The 17,370-nt window shown below is 46.3% G+C and overlaps 1 protein-coding gene across 1 annotated transcript; it reads right to left on the bottom strand.

Moving 5' to 3' along the window:
- Window positions 1–869: 869 nt before the first annotated feature.
- On the bottom strand, window positions 870–4,649 carry CXCR4 (C-X-C motif chemokine receptor 4). Its single transcript, XM_080669096.1, has 2 exons — window positions 4,545–4,649; window positions 870–2,442 (listed from the first exon to the last, which is right to left on the bottom strand). The coding sequence occupies exons 1-2, from the start codon at window positions 4,587–4,589 to the stop codon at window positions 1,396–1,398; spliced, it is 1,092 nt and encodes a 363-aa protein (XP_080525222.1). The 5' UTR covers window positions 4,590–4,649; the 3' UTR covers window positions 870–1,395.
- Between the last annotated feature and the right edge of the window lie 12,721 nt (window positions 4,650–17,370).

Below are 17,370 nucleotides of genomic sequence, written 5' to 3'. Positions count from 1 at the left end.
AGTCAACCTTTCTCCTGAGCCATGAAAGCATCAGTTTAACTTTTATCTGCTTGGTTGAACCCTTGAGGTGCTAGGTGTTGCAATAGATTGTGTTAATATTTGCATAGAAGATATTGTAAGGGGAGTATTTTTGGCATGGTTAATTTTATGAAGAAAACATTCACTTTTGGCTTTATTTTCAATAACAGTTCAGTTGACTTATGACCAGGTGTTCTGGGTGAGAATAGTGGGTAATGGTTAAGAGCAAGGGCTAGAATGATAAATGGAATTAGCTCTTGGTGTGTCCCCTTGAAAAGTGCAAGTTATGGAAAGTCTTTGAACCTCGGATTCCCTTGTCGGTGAGAAGGGAGTGATGCTATCTACATTGAGAGGATTGGATGAGAAGAGTATACAATAAGCATACAATACCTGGCCTGGCACAGACCTGGACTACACAAGGAATAGTAGTAAGAAAACCTAATGTGGTATTCCATACCTTTTCTCCTTTCTGCACATTTCTCCTGCAGAAAGATTCTTAAGATTCTTTCATAGGAATAGGTACTGACTGGACATTTCCAAATTTCTATGTTAACAGTGGTTGAAGCTTCAGATTTTGAAGTTATCTTACCTGTTTGAAATATTGGCTGTGCTACTTACCAAATGCCCTTGACTGAGTCACTTTGGCTTTCTGTGCTTTGATTTCCTGCTCTATAACAGGCAAGTAATAATATAACAGAACCAGAGCCTATTGTAAAGTTGTGACTAGGGTTAGGTAAAATATTATAACTAATATACCTAGGAGAGAACCTGGCATGCCATAAATGTATCTATTGTTATTTTTTTACTTCTGCCAACTAAAGGAATATCAACGGAAATCAGAACATAAAACTAAGTTTTTCATGTACTTTTATTAACAACTTAAAACAAGACTGTACATAGTATGTGCTGAAATCAACCCACTCCTGAAAAATGAAAAACCAGCATTTCTACTTCAGGATTTGGCTCTAAGGGCCATTTTCTACAGCAAAAATCACATAGTGTAACCAAACAATTTCAGAACAGGCAAAGAAACTTCCACTGGAATGGAGAGATTATTTATACACAAACAGCTGAGGATCATTTCTAGCTTAAGTGACTCACTGCACATCCTGGAATGCTCAGCTCCTTTTTCTACAGTTCTACAACCATACATATAGCAACTAAGAACTTGGCCACAGGTCCTGCCTAGACACTCATCAACATGAAACAAAAAAATATTTATATAAATAAGTCAATTAAACCTCACAAAAACTAAACACAAGAAAAAATCCAACAGGTAATAAAAACTGTACAGTATTGGTCAGTCTTTTATATCTGAAAAAAATGTGTAACTTAAAAAAAAAGTTCTTTCATGTATAAACGTCTTTTATATCAGTGTTAGCTGGAGTGAAAACTTGAAGACTCGGACTCAGTTGAAACAGAAGAATGTCCACCCCGCTTTCCCTTGGAGAGGATCTTGAGGCTGGACCCTCTGCTCACAGAGGTGAGTGCATGCTGGGCAGAGGTTTTAAATTTGGCTCCAAGGAAGGCATAGAGGATGGGATTCAGGCAACAGTGGAAAAAGGCTAGGGCCTCGGTGATGGAAATCCACTTGTGCACAGTGTTCTCAAACTCACATCCTTGCTTGATGATTTCTAGGAGGATGAAGGAGTCGATGCTGAGCCCAATGTAGTAGGGTAGCCAGCAGGCAAAGAAAGTCAGGATGAGGATAACTGTGGTCTTGAGGGCCTTGCGCTTCTGGTATCCCTTGGAGTGGGACAGCTTGGAGATGATAATGCAATAGCAGGACAGGATGACGATACCCGGCAGGACAAGGCCGACCATGATATGCTGAAATTGGAACACCACCATCCACACGTCACTGGGATAGAAGCGGTCACATATATACCTGTCTTCCCCAACCCTGATGTTGGCAAAGATGAAATCGGGAATAGCCAACAGGAGAGCAGGTATCCAGACACCAACATAGACCACCTTTTCAGCTAACAGCTTCCTTGGCCTCTGGCTGTTGGTGGCGTGGACGATGGCCAGGTACCGGTCCAGGCTGATGAAGGCCAGGATGAGGACACTGCTGTAGAGGTTGACTGTGTAGATGACATGGACAGCCTTGCACAGGAACTTTCCAAAGTACCAGTTTGCCACAGCATCCACTGCCCAGAAGGGAAGAGTGAGGACAAAGAGGAGGTCTGCCACTGACAGGTGTAGTCTGTACTTGTCTGTCATGCTTCTCAGTTTCTTCTGGTAGCCCATGACCAGGATGACCAAGCCATTGCCCACTATGCCAGTCAAGAAGATGATGGAGTAGATCGTGGGCAGAAAGATCCGGTTGAAATGGGCATTCTCCTCTCTGAAGCAGGGTTCCTTTATAGAGTCATAGTCACCTGAACCCAGGTCCTCCTCTGTGTAGTTATCTGATGGGTATATCTGCAAAAGAGGCAAGGGAATAGGCATTCAATTTCAAGTTCAGCAGATATTCCCACACTTCAAAAAAAACCCCACACATTTCTGCTATTTTAAGAAAGCAATTTTTAAGACCCAACTCAGTCCAGCCTTCTTCAGTAAATTCTGCTCCTACTTAAGTACTTGGGAATACGAAGCACAAGAAAATTATTCCAGAATCCTAGAATCCTCCTCCCAAAGTCACTTCATTATATTCCTCTTTAGCAGAGCCAATTACAAAATTCTTGGTTTTGAACAAAAGGGCGAGGAGATTCAGAAAGTTTCAAAGTTGTGTCTTTGCTAACTCTTCTGCTCCGCCCACTAGAGGTTAGAAAAAAAACTTCAAAGGAAAAACAAAACAAAACAGAGGCCACTCCAGCAAGGGTGGGTTCTGAGGAGCTAGGGTTTAACTTTCTGCGTGAAGATTCGCCAGAAGGAGTGTGTGAGTGTGTGAGTGTGTGAGTGTGTGTGTGTGTGTGTGTGAGAGAGAGAGAGACACCCAAAGACTCTAGACTTTTTTATTCTAAAGCACAAAACTTTGCTTTCCGACGTTTATCGCATGTCTAAACACAAACCATCGTGTACTTCAAGCAACATGTGTTAGGGAAGGAGAATGCAGCCTTAAAGCAAAGGGTGGGGGTGTCAGAAGTGAGTAACCCCCTTCATCTCCCCAGCTGAAGCTCCTCGGGGGCCTGCCTTTGAGAATCCACATTTATCTCTTGGTGCGTGGGAGGTTAGGGAGCGCAGCATTATCCTGGGACGGGAAGGTCACGGGGACTGCACCCGTGGTACTCGCCCCAAGTTTCATTTCCTCACCCTCCCGGGTAGCTTTCCACCCCACCACTGATCCAGTTAATGGGGTCGGAGGTCTGCAGCTGGACGCCTCCAGGCGGAGAGCGCGCTGGGGGCCGGGTGGTCCAGCTCCGAGGCCCCTGCGTTCTTTCCCCTCCGCCCCCCCCTCCCCCCGCTTCAGCTTCCCGCCTGCAGGCAGCGGCTCCTAGGGTTCCGCCCCGCCCCGCGCCAGGCTCTATCCGACTGGGTGCAGGGGGAGAGATTGGGCGGCTCCGCGGCAGCGCCTTTGAATTGCGCGCCGCTGGGGGGAAAGAAAAGCCTCCCCAGTAAGAGGTTTTTCAAAAGCCTTCAGGAAACCACCGACGGTTAAACAGCGCAACTGGGCTCAAGTGAGAGCCAAACCGTCTTCCCACTTGCACCTGCCTGTCTGCGCCGCGGCGGCGGGCAGTCCAGGAGCCCTCCCAGACAGTCGCTCCACCCTCCCGCCTCCCTCGCGCCCACCTCGGGACGGGGTGCTGCTGCGCGGGGCTGCTTATAAGTACTCTTTCGACCTCTGCAGTGTCCAAGCTCCCGAACCCCAGGGCTCACTCGCGGCGCTTCGGACCCCTCGAGGTCTCTCCCTCAATCCCAAGGCTCGCGCACTGCTCCCAGGCACCTCCCAGCTGCGGCCAACACTCAGAACCCCGCGGCGAGCCGCCCTGCGGGTCCGTCCGCCTTTCCCTCCCGCTGCTCACTACGCTCGGGTGCTGGCACAGCTCTGCGGGCCACGCAGTTTAGTGAACACGCGCCCAACGTCAAGAATGGTTCCCAGTGCCTTTGCCCGAAGTTAACCGGGGCGCAGTCGTCCTCCGGGAACTCAGTCCTGGGGCGCTGCCTTCCACCTCTAAATTCAAATCTCACGTAATTCGCACCAAAGAAACCCCGCTCCCCCGAGGAAGAGACCCACTGAATAGACTCCCGAAGCAGTGCGGGGCACACCTTCTCTGCACTCGTGCACAGATGTCTTGTTTGCAAACAACGTGCAAGCCCGCTGCGCGCCGCAGGGATCAAGGGGGAGACACGTGCAGCCACCAAAACAGTGGTTTCTATCTTTTCTCCTTTGCTTACAGAGATAAAGACTCCAATCCTATTCCTAACCCCCACGTAGCCATGCGCCCAAAACTCCTTCCCATGCCCCTTCTCCCGGGCACCAGCCCTCCAATGTCCTGGACGCTTCTGCCCGCTCCGAGTGGGGCCGCGTCCTAAGTTCATATGTTTGAATAGTTAAGAAAAAAACAGGCTGAAATTGGACTTACATGGAACCCGTCCATGGTAACCGCTTGCTCTACAGGAGCGCCCATAGCACCCAAGTTCTTGAGACCACTTTGCTATCTGCCGCCGCAGCCAAGGACTGAAGTTTCTGGCCAAAGCTGGACTTTTATAAACACACGCTCAGCGGGCGGCGCATGCGCTTCAAGGGTGGGCGGGGCGGGGCCGTGAGGAGGAAGGCGGGGTAGGGATGGGGGAAGAGGGTTAGCTAAGCCCAGGATGGGGTGAGCGAGGGACAAGGAGTATGAATTCGGGCGGCTCCGTGGGGGTAAGCTTTGGAAGCCCCTGATCTGCTGCTGCTTGCTCTCTGTCACCTCGTGAGTCTCCAGTTGGAGAGGGCATCCCGGAGGTATCCCCCAACTTGGGAAGGCGGGATGGGCCTGCAGAGAGGTGGGAAGCGCGGGCAATCGACTTGTCCCTGTGTGGCTCATATATTTTTGTTCACGTGGATGAAATTCCAGACCAGGCATGCTACAAATGGAGGCACTGAGGCCCAGATAGAAGTGACTCGCCACAGTTACCCACCAGTAGGCGGCAAGACTGGTAGTGGGTCCAGCATCTGACGCCATTCCCTCCTCTTACAGCAGATGCAGTCCATTCAGAAAATAAAATGAGTACAGATTACTTTTTCAGAGCACAACTGTATATAGCTATACATCTACACTCGCAGCAACAGTACCGGGTCAGGTGTAAACAATCGGGAAACACTTTCAGAAGAAAGGATGATTTGGCATAATTTTGGAGGGAGACTGTGACATGTATATACTTTTTATAAGAGAAATAATACTTTCTGTAACAGAACACAAGGCCCCCATGCGGAGGAAACAAGAAGCAGGTTCTCAGAGATGAAATGCCCGAGCTGGATGAGGATTCCTGGTTGGGCTGGAACCCAGATCTCCGGACTCCGCATCCAGCTCTTCCACGGCTCTACGCAGAGGACAAGCGTTAAAATTAGGTTGAGGAGCTGGGCAGGGTGGAGTTGGGGTCGGGGCTGGACGTTTGGAGGAGTCCCAGATGGGTTGGGATTTGCAGTGGGCGCCTAGACAGTGCTTTCCAGCCTCGCACACCTCCCGCGGGCGGCGCGGAGTCTGGGTGTGGCGGGATGGGGCGGGTGAGGGGCGGGGGGGGGGGGGGGAGTGAGGGGGGTGGGCGGGGAATGAGGGCGGGCGGAGAAACAGCGCGGCTGCTGGAACTGAGACCGCAGGAGTGAAAGCAGCGACCCGCGGAGATGTGAGCGGCAGCGGGCGAAAGGCGCTTGCTCTGCGATGCGGGGCCCCTCACCCCAGGAGGGCCCCAAGAAGAGGACTTGCCCAGACTGGACCCTAAACGCCACCCCCTGTTTTCTTCCAGATAAATCTTCCCAGTGTGAAGGTGTTCCAGAGACTGGGAACTTTTTCTCTGCACACCGTAATTTTCCTATTTTCTCTGGGTCCCGTCTGGAATGTTTGTGGGTGAAGGACCTCCTCTACTGAAAGCTGATTTTGGGGGCAGGAGGTGGGACTCGCAGAAACAGCCAATTTACGGCACAATAATGACATAAAAATCATTTATAATATTACATTGTGCAGATTTTTAAAAAACGTTAAAAAGCGCTTTTACTTTTATTAAACTGTTAATAAAACGTCAGGATTTTCACAAACTAGGTAGGCATCATATCCGTTGAAGGACCAGAATTTCAGACAGGGTCCATGACTTGCTTTTCATGAAGCTTGGTAGTTGGTGGCAAATTCAAAGTTTTGACCCAGTATGTTGGCTGCATTGTACCTACAACGCTTTTCTTCACTGTGGCTGAACTTTGAGAGACTGACTCTCCAGGCACACCCCAGAGGGGAGAGCGGATGAATCAGCCCCGCCCCTCCCTCCCTCTGGGGCCACACCCAGACTGTGCCCCGGGGAGGTGGTGCGAGGCTGGAAAGCACTATCTGGGCGCCCACTGCAAACCCCTACCGGTCTGAATCCAGCCCCGACCCCCACTCCACCCTGCCCAGATCTTCAACCTAATTTCAACGCTTGTCCGGCACAATAAATATTTGATTGTTTGTAGGCAATAGAATGCTCCTTCCTTCATCAGAAGACTCCTTTAGGTCCTTTTATGTTTTCATTTAAATTTTTTTAATTGATTTTTTTTTGTTTTTAAAGAGGAAAAGAGATGGAGAAAGAGAGAAACATGGGCGTGAGAGCAAAACATCCATTCTCTGCCTTCTGTATGCTTCTGCATGTACCCTGACTGGGAATCCAACAGGCAACCTTTTGGGGCAGGGGAGGGTGCCCAATCAACTGAGTGAGCCACACGGGCCAGGGCCCTTTAGATCCTTTTTAAAGGAAGCAGATAATTGAGAGAACAAGGAAATGCTATTTGATGACTATCAAATTAGGTAAAAAAGTTTTCAGAGATTTGATAAGATCAACTGTCTCTTCCTGTGGCTGGTGGGAATGTGGGTTTGGAATTCTCCCTGAGAAGCACTTTGTATTCAGCAGGAACCTTAGAACAATATTTCCACCTATAGAAGCTTATCCTAAGGAAATTGAATTTATGCCACAAAGGTATTCATGGAAGCATTATATATAACAGTGAAGTTTCTGAACAGCCCTAAATGTTCCCCGTCAGTGGAATAGCTGAGAAGATTTTGGTACATCTATGTGGAATTCCATGTGGCTATTGCAAAGGATGTTTGTGAAGAGGAATTTTTAATGACAGGGAGAAATGGTCGTGAAGCAGGTGCAAAAAGCAGAAGTTAAAACTGTGCACATAGTGTGATCTGTTATGTTAAAATGTGTGTGAGGAAAAGATTGAGAGGAAAACCAAAATGTTTATGGGAGTTGCATTGGGTGCAGAATTATATTTGTTTTTTAATTTCTTCCTTGCATTTTTCTGTGCTTTCTAAATTTTCTATAGTAAACATAAAACATTTTCATGTTGAGAAAATGCCAATAAATAAGGTAAACGGAAAATAGAATGCCTCCTTTTGCATACCTTTCTACTTTCTAAAGTACTCACTAGATAATGATGACATTTTCCACAATAGTTCTCTTTTCCTCTTTCCAAGGAATGGTCTTCCTTTATTTTCCCCTGGGCCAATCCTACCTAAACTTCTTTCTCAAATACTCCATGATGTTCTTGAAAACAAAACAGAACTCATACACTTACTGAGCGTTTGTAATATGTAGCCGACATCATCCTCAACCACGCAACAAGGCACATAGCACCTCTACCTCCTGCACAAGGAAATGGAGGTCCAGAGGTGGTTAGGAACTTGGCTGTGATCACACAGTGAGGATCTGCACCCAATCTATCTTCTTTCTCTGACTGCTGTGATTCACCCTCTGAAAGTTCCCTCCTCCGACAGGTCACTTAACATTTACTCACATGCTACTTTGAGTGGCATCTCTGGTGATGTTTTCCTTCCTTCCTCCCTCCCTCCCTCCCTCCCTCCCTCCCTCCCTCCCTCCCTCCCTCCCTCCCTCCCTCCCTCCCTCCCTCCCTCCCTTCCTTCCTTCCTTCCTTCCTTCCTTCCTTCCTTCCTTCCTTCCTTCCTTCCTTCCAGTGTAGCCCTGGCTGGTGTGGCTCAGTTAGTTGAGTGTCCTCCCAGGCACCAGGAGGCTGTGGATTGAATTCCCCAGTCAGGGCACATGCCCCAGTTGTAGGCTAGATCCCCAGTAGGGGGCGTACAGGAGGCAGCAAATTGATGTATCTCTCTCACATTGATGTTTCTCTCTCTCTCCCTCCCTCTCACTTCCTCTCTTTCTAAAATCAATAAGTACATATAAAAAATTAAAAAATAAATGTATGTCTTTTCTTCTCCTCCCCAAATATTGTAGGTTCCTTAAAGTGAATGCTCAGATATCCAGTATGAAGCTAGCCTGCTGATGAACAAATAACAGGCTCTCTAATCCTTTACTGAACCTTAATTTAATGAATTAATGACTTTCCTGTGTGGCTTTGGCAACAGGGCTAGGTTAGGGCTGTCAAGGCTTTGGCAGGGTCCCCAAGTTCTCACGCTGGCGTTAGCCCAGGGAATAACTAGCTTTGGCCATAGTTTGAAAGGGATGCTTCCAAATCCAGTGACACAGTGGCAAGCAATCTGCCACCTCCTGTTGCTCGCTCTGCTGCTGGTTGATTTGTGTGTGAATGTGTATGTGTATGACAGAAAGCTGTACTCTGTCCCCAAATAGGCTCAAAGCCAGTCGAGGAGAAAGCTTAGGGACAGATTTCCTCCTGATGGTAGATGGCAGGAGGCAGTGGCATTAAAGGCCTTCTGAATGTACCAAGTCTCTCTGTCCCTCCTCTGTCTCTTAAAAGGAAAATATCTAATTTTATTTATTTATTTTTTTGTTTCTGAAAGGGGAAAAAACTTCCTTAATGGCAGTAGGGGATACTCAAAGGGACAAAATTAATGTATTCCTAAGTGATTAAAAACAGGAGGCTATTTCCCAAGGTAATATAATTCTAGCAAAAGGCTACAAATCTCAGAGAGACAATGCTATTGAATGTCAACTATTTCTAAGCTGGTATTAGGTGGGAGAAATGGTGCCCCACCCCACTCTACCTGTCCCACTCCTTCTCCCTCAATTCCTTCTGTCTCCAACAAGTGAAAATGACTGGAAAATAAACCAAAGCTTTCCGTTTTGCAGCTATAAGAGCAATTTTGAAAAATAATTACTGTTTTCCTGGTACCTAAATCTGTCATTTCTTGAATTTCGCAAAGATCTGACTTTACTAAAAGAGATTATTAAAATTTCTTATACAGAGAGAAAAGCTAGGCTGGTAAACACATACAGCCTATTTAGAGTTACCCCGGTAAGTCATTTTAACAAGTTGGTCACTTAATTAACAATGCAATTATCGTTACTTGACTAATTCCCCTGCCAGGAGGACGAATTTCTCCCAGAGTTTGCTGTGCCCGTGTGGTAAGCATGGTGTTGGCTTTGCGGGTGTGACTTTGCAGATCTGATAAACGGCCATAAACAGACTCAATATTATTGCTTCAGAAATGATGGTGTCAAGCTGGGAAAGAGGGCATGACTTTAGGAAATAATTGAGTGAGCAAACTGTGTTCTCCATGGAAAAGGCTTGTCATTGTTTTCCTTAAACTAGTAATTTATTGGCAGTGACCTCAGGCAGCTATATAACAAGAGGAAGTGCCCAGAGCCCTGTGGACAGTCTGCTTTCTAAAGAGAACTATGCATCCCATGGCAGAGTCAGAGTGTTCCCGGAAATGTAGTGATTTGATCATCCATGAGATTTTGCTGACATCATCCTACCAAGAGCTTTATATTAGCAAAAGGACAGAGTGGCAATTGTGTGTGTGTGTGTGTGTGTGTGTGTGTGTGTGTGTGCGCGCGTGTGTACGTGCGTGTGTGTGTGCGTGTGTGTGTGTGCGTGTGTGTAGGTAGGGATCCATCCATACAGTGGTATTCTAGCATGAATAATTTTCTAAATCCAAAGCCATGATTTTGCCCTTTGAGCTACTGGTAAGTCTAAGGCACAAATGACAAACTCTAAAAGCCTAAAGATATTGTAAATGAACGAGGCAATAGGGAGTGGTGGGGACTGTGGAGAACTGGAGGGTGCATGCCCTGTCTAGGGGAACAGTCACTGCTCTTGATAGCCCTATGTGAGAATTCGGGCCTGATCTTCCAATTTTAAAAGAGAAGCTGAAAGTCCTGATTTTTTCATGAGAAATTTCTCAAATCTGAAGTGTTGATTCAAAACAAACCAGCAAGCAAACAAACCAACAAACGAAACTCGGTAAGCTGGCCTGAGGTGTTGGCACTAGGAATCAAAAGCTAGATTGGGGAGTTGGATGACTTGGAAGGAGGGAAGGAACAGATACAGGTATACACAAGGACAACAATGGAAATAGCTGGAACTGGCCTCAGAATACTTTTGGGGTGGCCTCAGCACCAGAATTTGTCCATCACTCCAAGACTGAAATGAATCACTTTGGATTTCCTGAGTTGATCCTCCCTTGCGGCTCCCAACTGTACTCAGGCTAGTATTTGGGACCCTCAAGAGAATTAACTCAACTTCCCTGTGGCTCTATCTTCCCTCAACTCAGGCTCTCAGTCTTCTTGGCTACCTTGATGCATGAGTGCTGGGCTTTCAGCTATTGTAGGACAACATCTTTGGGAGGAGGGACTTTCCTCCCTCAACTCTTTAAACAGGAAGATCCACAGTAGGAAGGAGGATCTCTAGCAGAACAGCGTGGCTGAGTGGATCAGAGCATGGGGCTTCAGAGCCAGCTCATACAGGTTCTTGAGTGCTGACTGCACACATCTCTTCCAACTTCAGAATCAGGGGCAGCACACTGGTTGCTTAAAATGGATCCCGGTGGGAATATTCACACCAGGGGATCTGCAAATGCTATAAATCAGGGCTAATTTATTTGTTTTCTGAGAGCCAGTTTACTAGAACACAATTTACCAGTCTAGATCCTGGGCAAGCATATCTCTAAGTCTGTTTTGTTTTGTTTTAGCTGTAATAATGGCATTTCACTTTGTGGAAAGATTAAATAGGATAGTGCATAAAGTCTTTAGTGCAGCGTGGGGCATATAGCATGTGCTCAGTAAGCATTACCTGTTATTAAAAGAGGCTCATACATATCTCAGCTGCTGAAATGTCTTTCTTGTCAGTGGAAGGCTTAGATTGAACAGGCAAATGGCTTTCTCCACTGTTACCAATAAAAGTGAGGTAAAGGGAAATGGGGCTTTGAATAAAGTGTGAAATGTTCTCATTGTGGGGCAGAAGAAAGACATATGTGATGGGGGAAGGAAATAAAAGTAATAAAGCATCTCATATGTGCCTTGAAAGCCCCCTTCTGTGGTTACAGAGACTCGGAATCAGGGTTGGAAGGGATCTTTGAACCCATTTGGTCTCTATTCCAAGGAGTGCTTGCTACAACCACACAGCAGGGTGGTCCCCTCGCTGAATACTCCTAGAGATGGGCAGACTGTTACTCAGAAAAGGAGCTCATTCACTGCTGGGCAAACCTATTACCAGACAGCCCTTTCCCTAGGCTCCTGCCTTCCCAATTTTCTATCTACTGGGTCTAGTTTAGCTACAACTTAGCTGGATCAGTTGCCAAGAGAGGAAGCCAATGACAGCAGGAGCTAAAACCATCCCCAAAAGCAAAACCTGCCCTTCCTGAGATGCTTATTTCTGTAGCCACGGATGAGTCTACTGTGAGACCTCTTTGTTCCATTAGCAAGTTTGACAGTGGAATCAGGCAAGGCTAGGATGTCTTTTCATAAAGAAAATTACCTCCAAACGTGGAAGATTTGGGGATTAAGTGACTCAAAAGATTTAGTGCTGGATTTTTTTAAGGCCTCCCAAACCTTTCAGATGTACTCACTGTGGAGAAAAAATGTGGGAAAGCAGCAATAAAATGTGGACACAGGCAATTAAAGGGCGAGGCTAACTCTATCTTTGCTTAGTATTACTTCAGGAGGAACCAGGGTAAAATGAATACTTAAAAAATTGTCTTGCTTGGGCAGTGTGAGTTGACTCATGAACCAAGAGGTCACCAATTTGATTCCTGGTCAGGGCACATGCCCAGGTTGCAGGCTCCATCCCCAGTAGGGGGCATGCAGGAAGCAGCCAATCAATGATGTTTCCCTCTCATGGATGGTTCTATCTCTCTATCCCTCTCCCTTCCTATCTCCCTAAAAATCAATAAAAACATTAAAAATTGTTTTAAGATCTATGCCTACTAGTAAATGCATCTTTTTTAGCAGGTGCTGTTGGCTGCCTGGAGAAAACAGCTTTGTTTTATCATCTAGCCTTCCCTCCAACCCCTTCCAGTCAAAAGCTCAGGGAATTTCCTGGAATCCCTAAAAATTGGGGATGGCACTGTGTTGGAGTGTTTTCTTTTTTAAAAAATATATTTGTATTGCTTTTAGAAAGAAAGAAAGGGAGAGGGAGAGAGAGAAACAGCGACATGAAAGAGAAACATTGATCGGCTGCATCCGCTATGCACCCTGACCAGGGTATCGAACCCACAAGTTGGGTATGTGCCCTGACCTGGAATTGAACCAGTGACCTTTCAGTGCATGGGACAACACTCAACCAACTGAGCCACAGAGGCCAGGGCTAGAGTGGTTTCTTTTTAAACAAAAGGAAACAAAACTGTTTTCAGAGTCGCTTAAAAATAACAAGGCAGAGTTTTGGGTTTTCCTCCTTGTTTTCCACTATATTATCCCTGTGGTTAGTATATTGTGGCCTCAGCCCCTGGGCTGTTTTCCTCGAGTCCACTTGCTGAGTGCCACCTCTGTGCCCTGCTTGTCTTTGGGAGCTGAGGTAGGGCAGCCCCGAGGGAGTGGGCATCAGTGTCCCCAGTCTGTCCCGTTTCCCCTTTACTGTTCAGAACTCGGCTCCTGTGTGGATGGTTTATTGCTTTTTGGGGTATAGGAGAATGACCTCAGCAGAGAATGACTTCCAGCAACTTGGAGCAACTTGAATGAATCCTTTCCACACCCAGGTCTCATTTGCACGTCCAGATTGCCGAGAGCTTTATCGCTGCTGATAAACAGGGTGGTGGTGGGGGACGGGGGCATTCCAGTCCCATCTTCAGGCTTCTCCCCAAACTGATTTAAATGAGGCTCCTCAAGACTGAACAGGATTCTTATTCTCTGCCCAGTAAATTTTCACTGTGGGTTAGGGTTCTGGAGGCTGTTATATTTTTTTTGAGGGGGATTTTTTTCTGACTGCATTTATGCCCCCCTACATGGGGTGTGCTAAGGTTTTTGTCATAAATTGACAATTAGCCAGCATAATATAAGAACCACTGCTCCCTCCTTTAACCAAAGCCCTCACCATCCCCCAATTCCTCTCTCTCTCTCTCTCTCTTTCATACACACACACACACACACACACACACACACACACACACACACCATGACCACCCACTATGGAATCCCATATTCTCAGTCATTTGATGTCCCAGCAACTTCTCCCTCTCTTCTGTGTCATATGCCTGTCTGTGCCTCCGCCTCAGTTCTAGAAAGGGGAAGCTCACTCGGGCACTGCCATGAATTTTTATCCAGGCTTCTGTTTGAGTTCAGCTGCTGAGGGTCACCAACCTGGCTCCCTGGGACCCGGCAGACAAAGACCATCTCTAGCCTTATATGCTAAACATAAAAACATAATTGGTAGGTCCCAGAAGAAATCTCCAGAAATCTTTCTTGAAAACATGAATATACCAAATATCTTTGGCCCATTCTCCACCAGCCAAGAGGGTTTTGTTAAACGTTACTTGCTGTAGTTTGTAATGGGAAAACTAGGTTGTTTTCCAAATATGAACAAAATACATGATCAGGTATAGTTTTCAAACTGCTTTAGTTTCTCCTTGAAAAAATCTGTGCTTTCCCACACCTTGAATCAGAGAGAACCAAGTAGATTGCCCTGCTCTGCTGGCCTGCGGTCTGCAGTCTCTGGCCCCACACCTTTGTGTCTCTGTGAACAGAGTGAGTTTCCTTGAATGAATTCAGCAGAAGAGTTGAGAATGGGAGCCTGTGAGGCATCCACAAGAATCAGGAATTGGCAAAAATAGGTCTGAGTCCTGTGTGTCACCATCCCCTCACTCCCCTGCTGTCACACTTTGTTGTAAATATAAAGAACTCTCCTCTTTTCTCCTGTGAACAAGGCAAGTGGGTTTTCCCTCACAAGCCCTCCCTTTTCTGTGTTGCTGGGGACAGATGTGTGTACACATGTATCTGTGTTTCTTCACTGGCTGGAGGCTGTGTCATGTGTCCTGAGTCCCCTTTCAGAGTTTCTGCAGAAGCTGAGGCAGCCACCGAATCCAGGTGTACCTGTGGTGATGGACACCCCTTCTGGAGGTGAAGATTGTGAAGAGCTAAAAAGAATTCCACCCAGAGAACTATATGTGCCAGGATACCGGCGTGTGGAGCAGCAGCTGGGTCCCGGAGGGGATGGGTCTCCCTGAGTGTGACTTGGCGCTAAGAAGTAATGGAAGCGTGTGAGTGGGCACCGAATGAGATGACAGTGTGACTCAGGGAGCTTTGCAGACTCTGAATCGCCAGACAGTTATCAGGGAATTCTGTTAACTATTTACCTTGCAGGGTTGATATGAAGACCATACAAAGTAATCCTAAAGGCTACGTTGTAAACTGAAATAACGTTAATTAAAAGTTAATTATTATAGCCCTAACCGGTTTGGTTCAGTGGATAGAGCGTCGGCCTGCAGACTGAAAGGTCCCAGGTTCGATTCCAGTCAAGGGCATGTACCTTGGTTGCGGGCACATCCCCAGTAGGAAGTGTGCAGGAGGCAGCTGATCGATGTTTCTCTCTCATCGATGTTTCTAATTCTCTATCCCTCTCCCTTCCTCTCTGTAAAAAATCAATAAAATATATTTTTTAAAAAAGTTAATTATTATAGAGATACGATGGTCTAGTTCAGTGGTCGGCAAACTCATTAGTCAACAGAGCCAAATATCAACAGTACAACAATTGAAATTTCTTTTGAGAGCCAAATTTTTTAAACTTAAACTTCTTCTAATGCCACTTCTTCAAAATAGACTCGCCCAGGCCATGGTATTTTGTGGAAGAGCCACACTCAAGAGGCCAAAGAGCCGCATGTGGCTCATGAGCCGCGGTTTGCCGACCACTGGTCTAGTTAAATCTAGATGAAGTGTAGGATGAAAGCAAATTTCTACTCATTATAGTTTCATAAATCACAGGGACCAAGTTTCACCTGAAGCCCCCAGCCCTGTGATGAGGGGTGGGAGATAATGAGATGCTGGAGTCTGCCATGGGGATCACATCAAGGTTGGCATGAAGGCCTCTCATGGTGCAAGTAAGTTTCCTTGGATCTTCTCTCCTGCAAATCTGGAACACACACTCACACTGCCCAGTGTCTGTCCACAGCATTTTATTTAATTTTTTTCATTTTTCTTTGTGACCCATCTCTTCCTTCAGTGGATTCTCTTTCTGGTGTTTTTGGCTCCTTCTGAGTTCCTTCTCTTTTACTTCTGAGATCTCTTTCATTCCCTTTCTTCCTTCCTTCTTCCCACAAACTAATTTTTTTAAAAAAATGTTTTCCAAGCTGTTTTGGCTCAGTGGTTGAGCCTTCACCTATGAACTAGGATGCATAGGAAGTAATGGTTCAATTCCAGGTCAGGGCACATGCCTGGGTTGCGGGCTTGATCCCCAGTGTGGGGTATGCAGGAGGCAGCTGATCAGGGAGAGAGAGATAGAAACATCAATGATGAGAGGTAATCATCTATTGGCTGCCTCCTGCATGCCTCCTGTAGGGATCCGGCCTGCAACCTGGGCATGTGCCCAGACCTGGAATCAAACCAGCGACCTCCTGGTTCATGGGTCGACACTCAATGTCTGAGCCACACTGGCAGGGCTCCACAAACTATTTTGAGTGCCTATAATGTGCAGAGCCCTGCTAGGCACTGGGATAGATGTAGATGAATAGCATACAGTCCTTGATTTCAAGACACTTGAATCCATCCCGGGAGATGATATAGGAACATAGGTAACTGTGATACAAGTCAGAGCAGGATGGACAGCGTAAATGAGTAGAAACAAGGTCCATTAGGGAAGGGTGAGGCCTTTCACACAAGAGATGCATATGAAGAATAGATAAGGTTTTGACCTGGGAAGAAATGCAAAGGAAGGAGGACATTCTGATGGACACGAGGAAGCATGAACAAAAGCATGGAACCAGGAACTGTCATCAGCCAGTTCCATGGAGTATAGGTTGAGGTTCTGTCTGGAAAGGTGCTTTGAAGCTAGAGCATAGGCAAGGCTAAGAGATCTGGACTTTATTCTCTAAAGTAACAGGAAACTGGGAAGATTTTGAGTTGGAGAATAATATGGTCAGAGCTATGCTTTAGAGTAATGAATGTGTAAGTGGAGTGTAAAATGGGTTGGGAAGAGGAAGCTGAGGTGGAGAGAACAGACAGAAAACTATTTGGATAATTCATAAAGGTCTGGGCTAACTGGACAGTGGTGGAAACTGGAAGGAGGCTAATGGATAGGAGAGATCTTGGGAAAATAGCATCTGGTAACTCATTGATGTGGGGCTGAGGAAGGAGGAGGACAGGGGGACTGGAATTTCAGCTGGGTGTGATGAACAGAGGTCAGTGGGAGAGGCTATTTGAGAGGGGACATGATGCTTTTTAGAGAAAGTCTGAAGGCTTATCCTTTTATTTTTTAAAGTTTGGGTGTTGACTTCTCACCAACACCTGCGTTTGACTTGTGGGCTTTTGTGCATCACAGAGCGTCAAATGATATCCTGTTACTGATGTCACTGGGGTGATTTCATCTACTTGCACATCTTTAAAAGATAACCATCAGAGGTGGCAAACTTGGCAGACAAAAGAAAAAGTAGATTCCAAGATCCTCCCCTTACACTTCTGAGGCCTCTGCTTGGGTATGATTTGGAGCTCATTCTCCAGGCTAGGATAATTAGGTTGGATCAAAGCAAATCAGTATGTGGTATTGAACACCAATTAGAGCTGGTTGCTGTGCCGAGAGCTATAGGAGAAAAGGCAGAAGGAAAGAAGCGACTGTCTTCAGAAACTTCAACAAGAGCTCAAATCAGCATCTGTATATAATAACAGTTCAAATATGGTCATCCGTAATGTTTATGATCACAGATCAGATGAATTATACAGAAAAGAAGTTATGATCTCAAACCCAAAACTGAGATTAGCCCTTCCCAGACCTACAGAATCAAAATCACCAGGGTTGGGGCCCAAGTTCTGAGTAAGGAGTCACTTCAAACCAATATACCCAGGAAGAGCTTTGCAGAAGGGATGGAATTTGAGCTGAGCCTTGCAGTG

The sequence above is a fragment of the Plecotus auritus genome (genome assembly GCF_963455305.1).
Source record: "Plecotus auritus genome assembly, chromosome: 5".
Classification (NCBI taxonomy): domain Eukaryota; kingdom Metazoa; phylum Chordata; class Mammalia; order Chiroptera; family Vespertilionidae; genus Plecotus; species Plecotus auritus.
The sequence above is the reverse complement of the archived record's forward strand: the minus strand, read 5'-3'. Positions and strand labels throughout refer to the sequence as shown.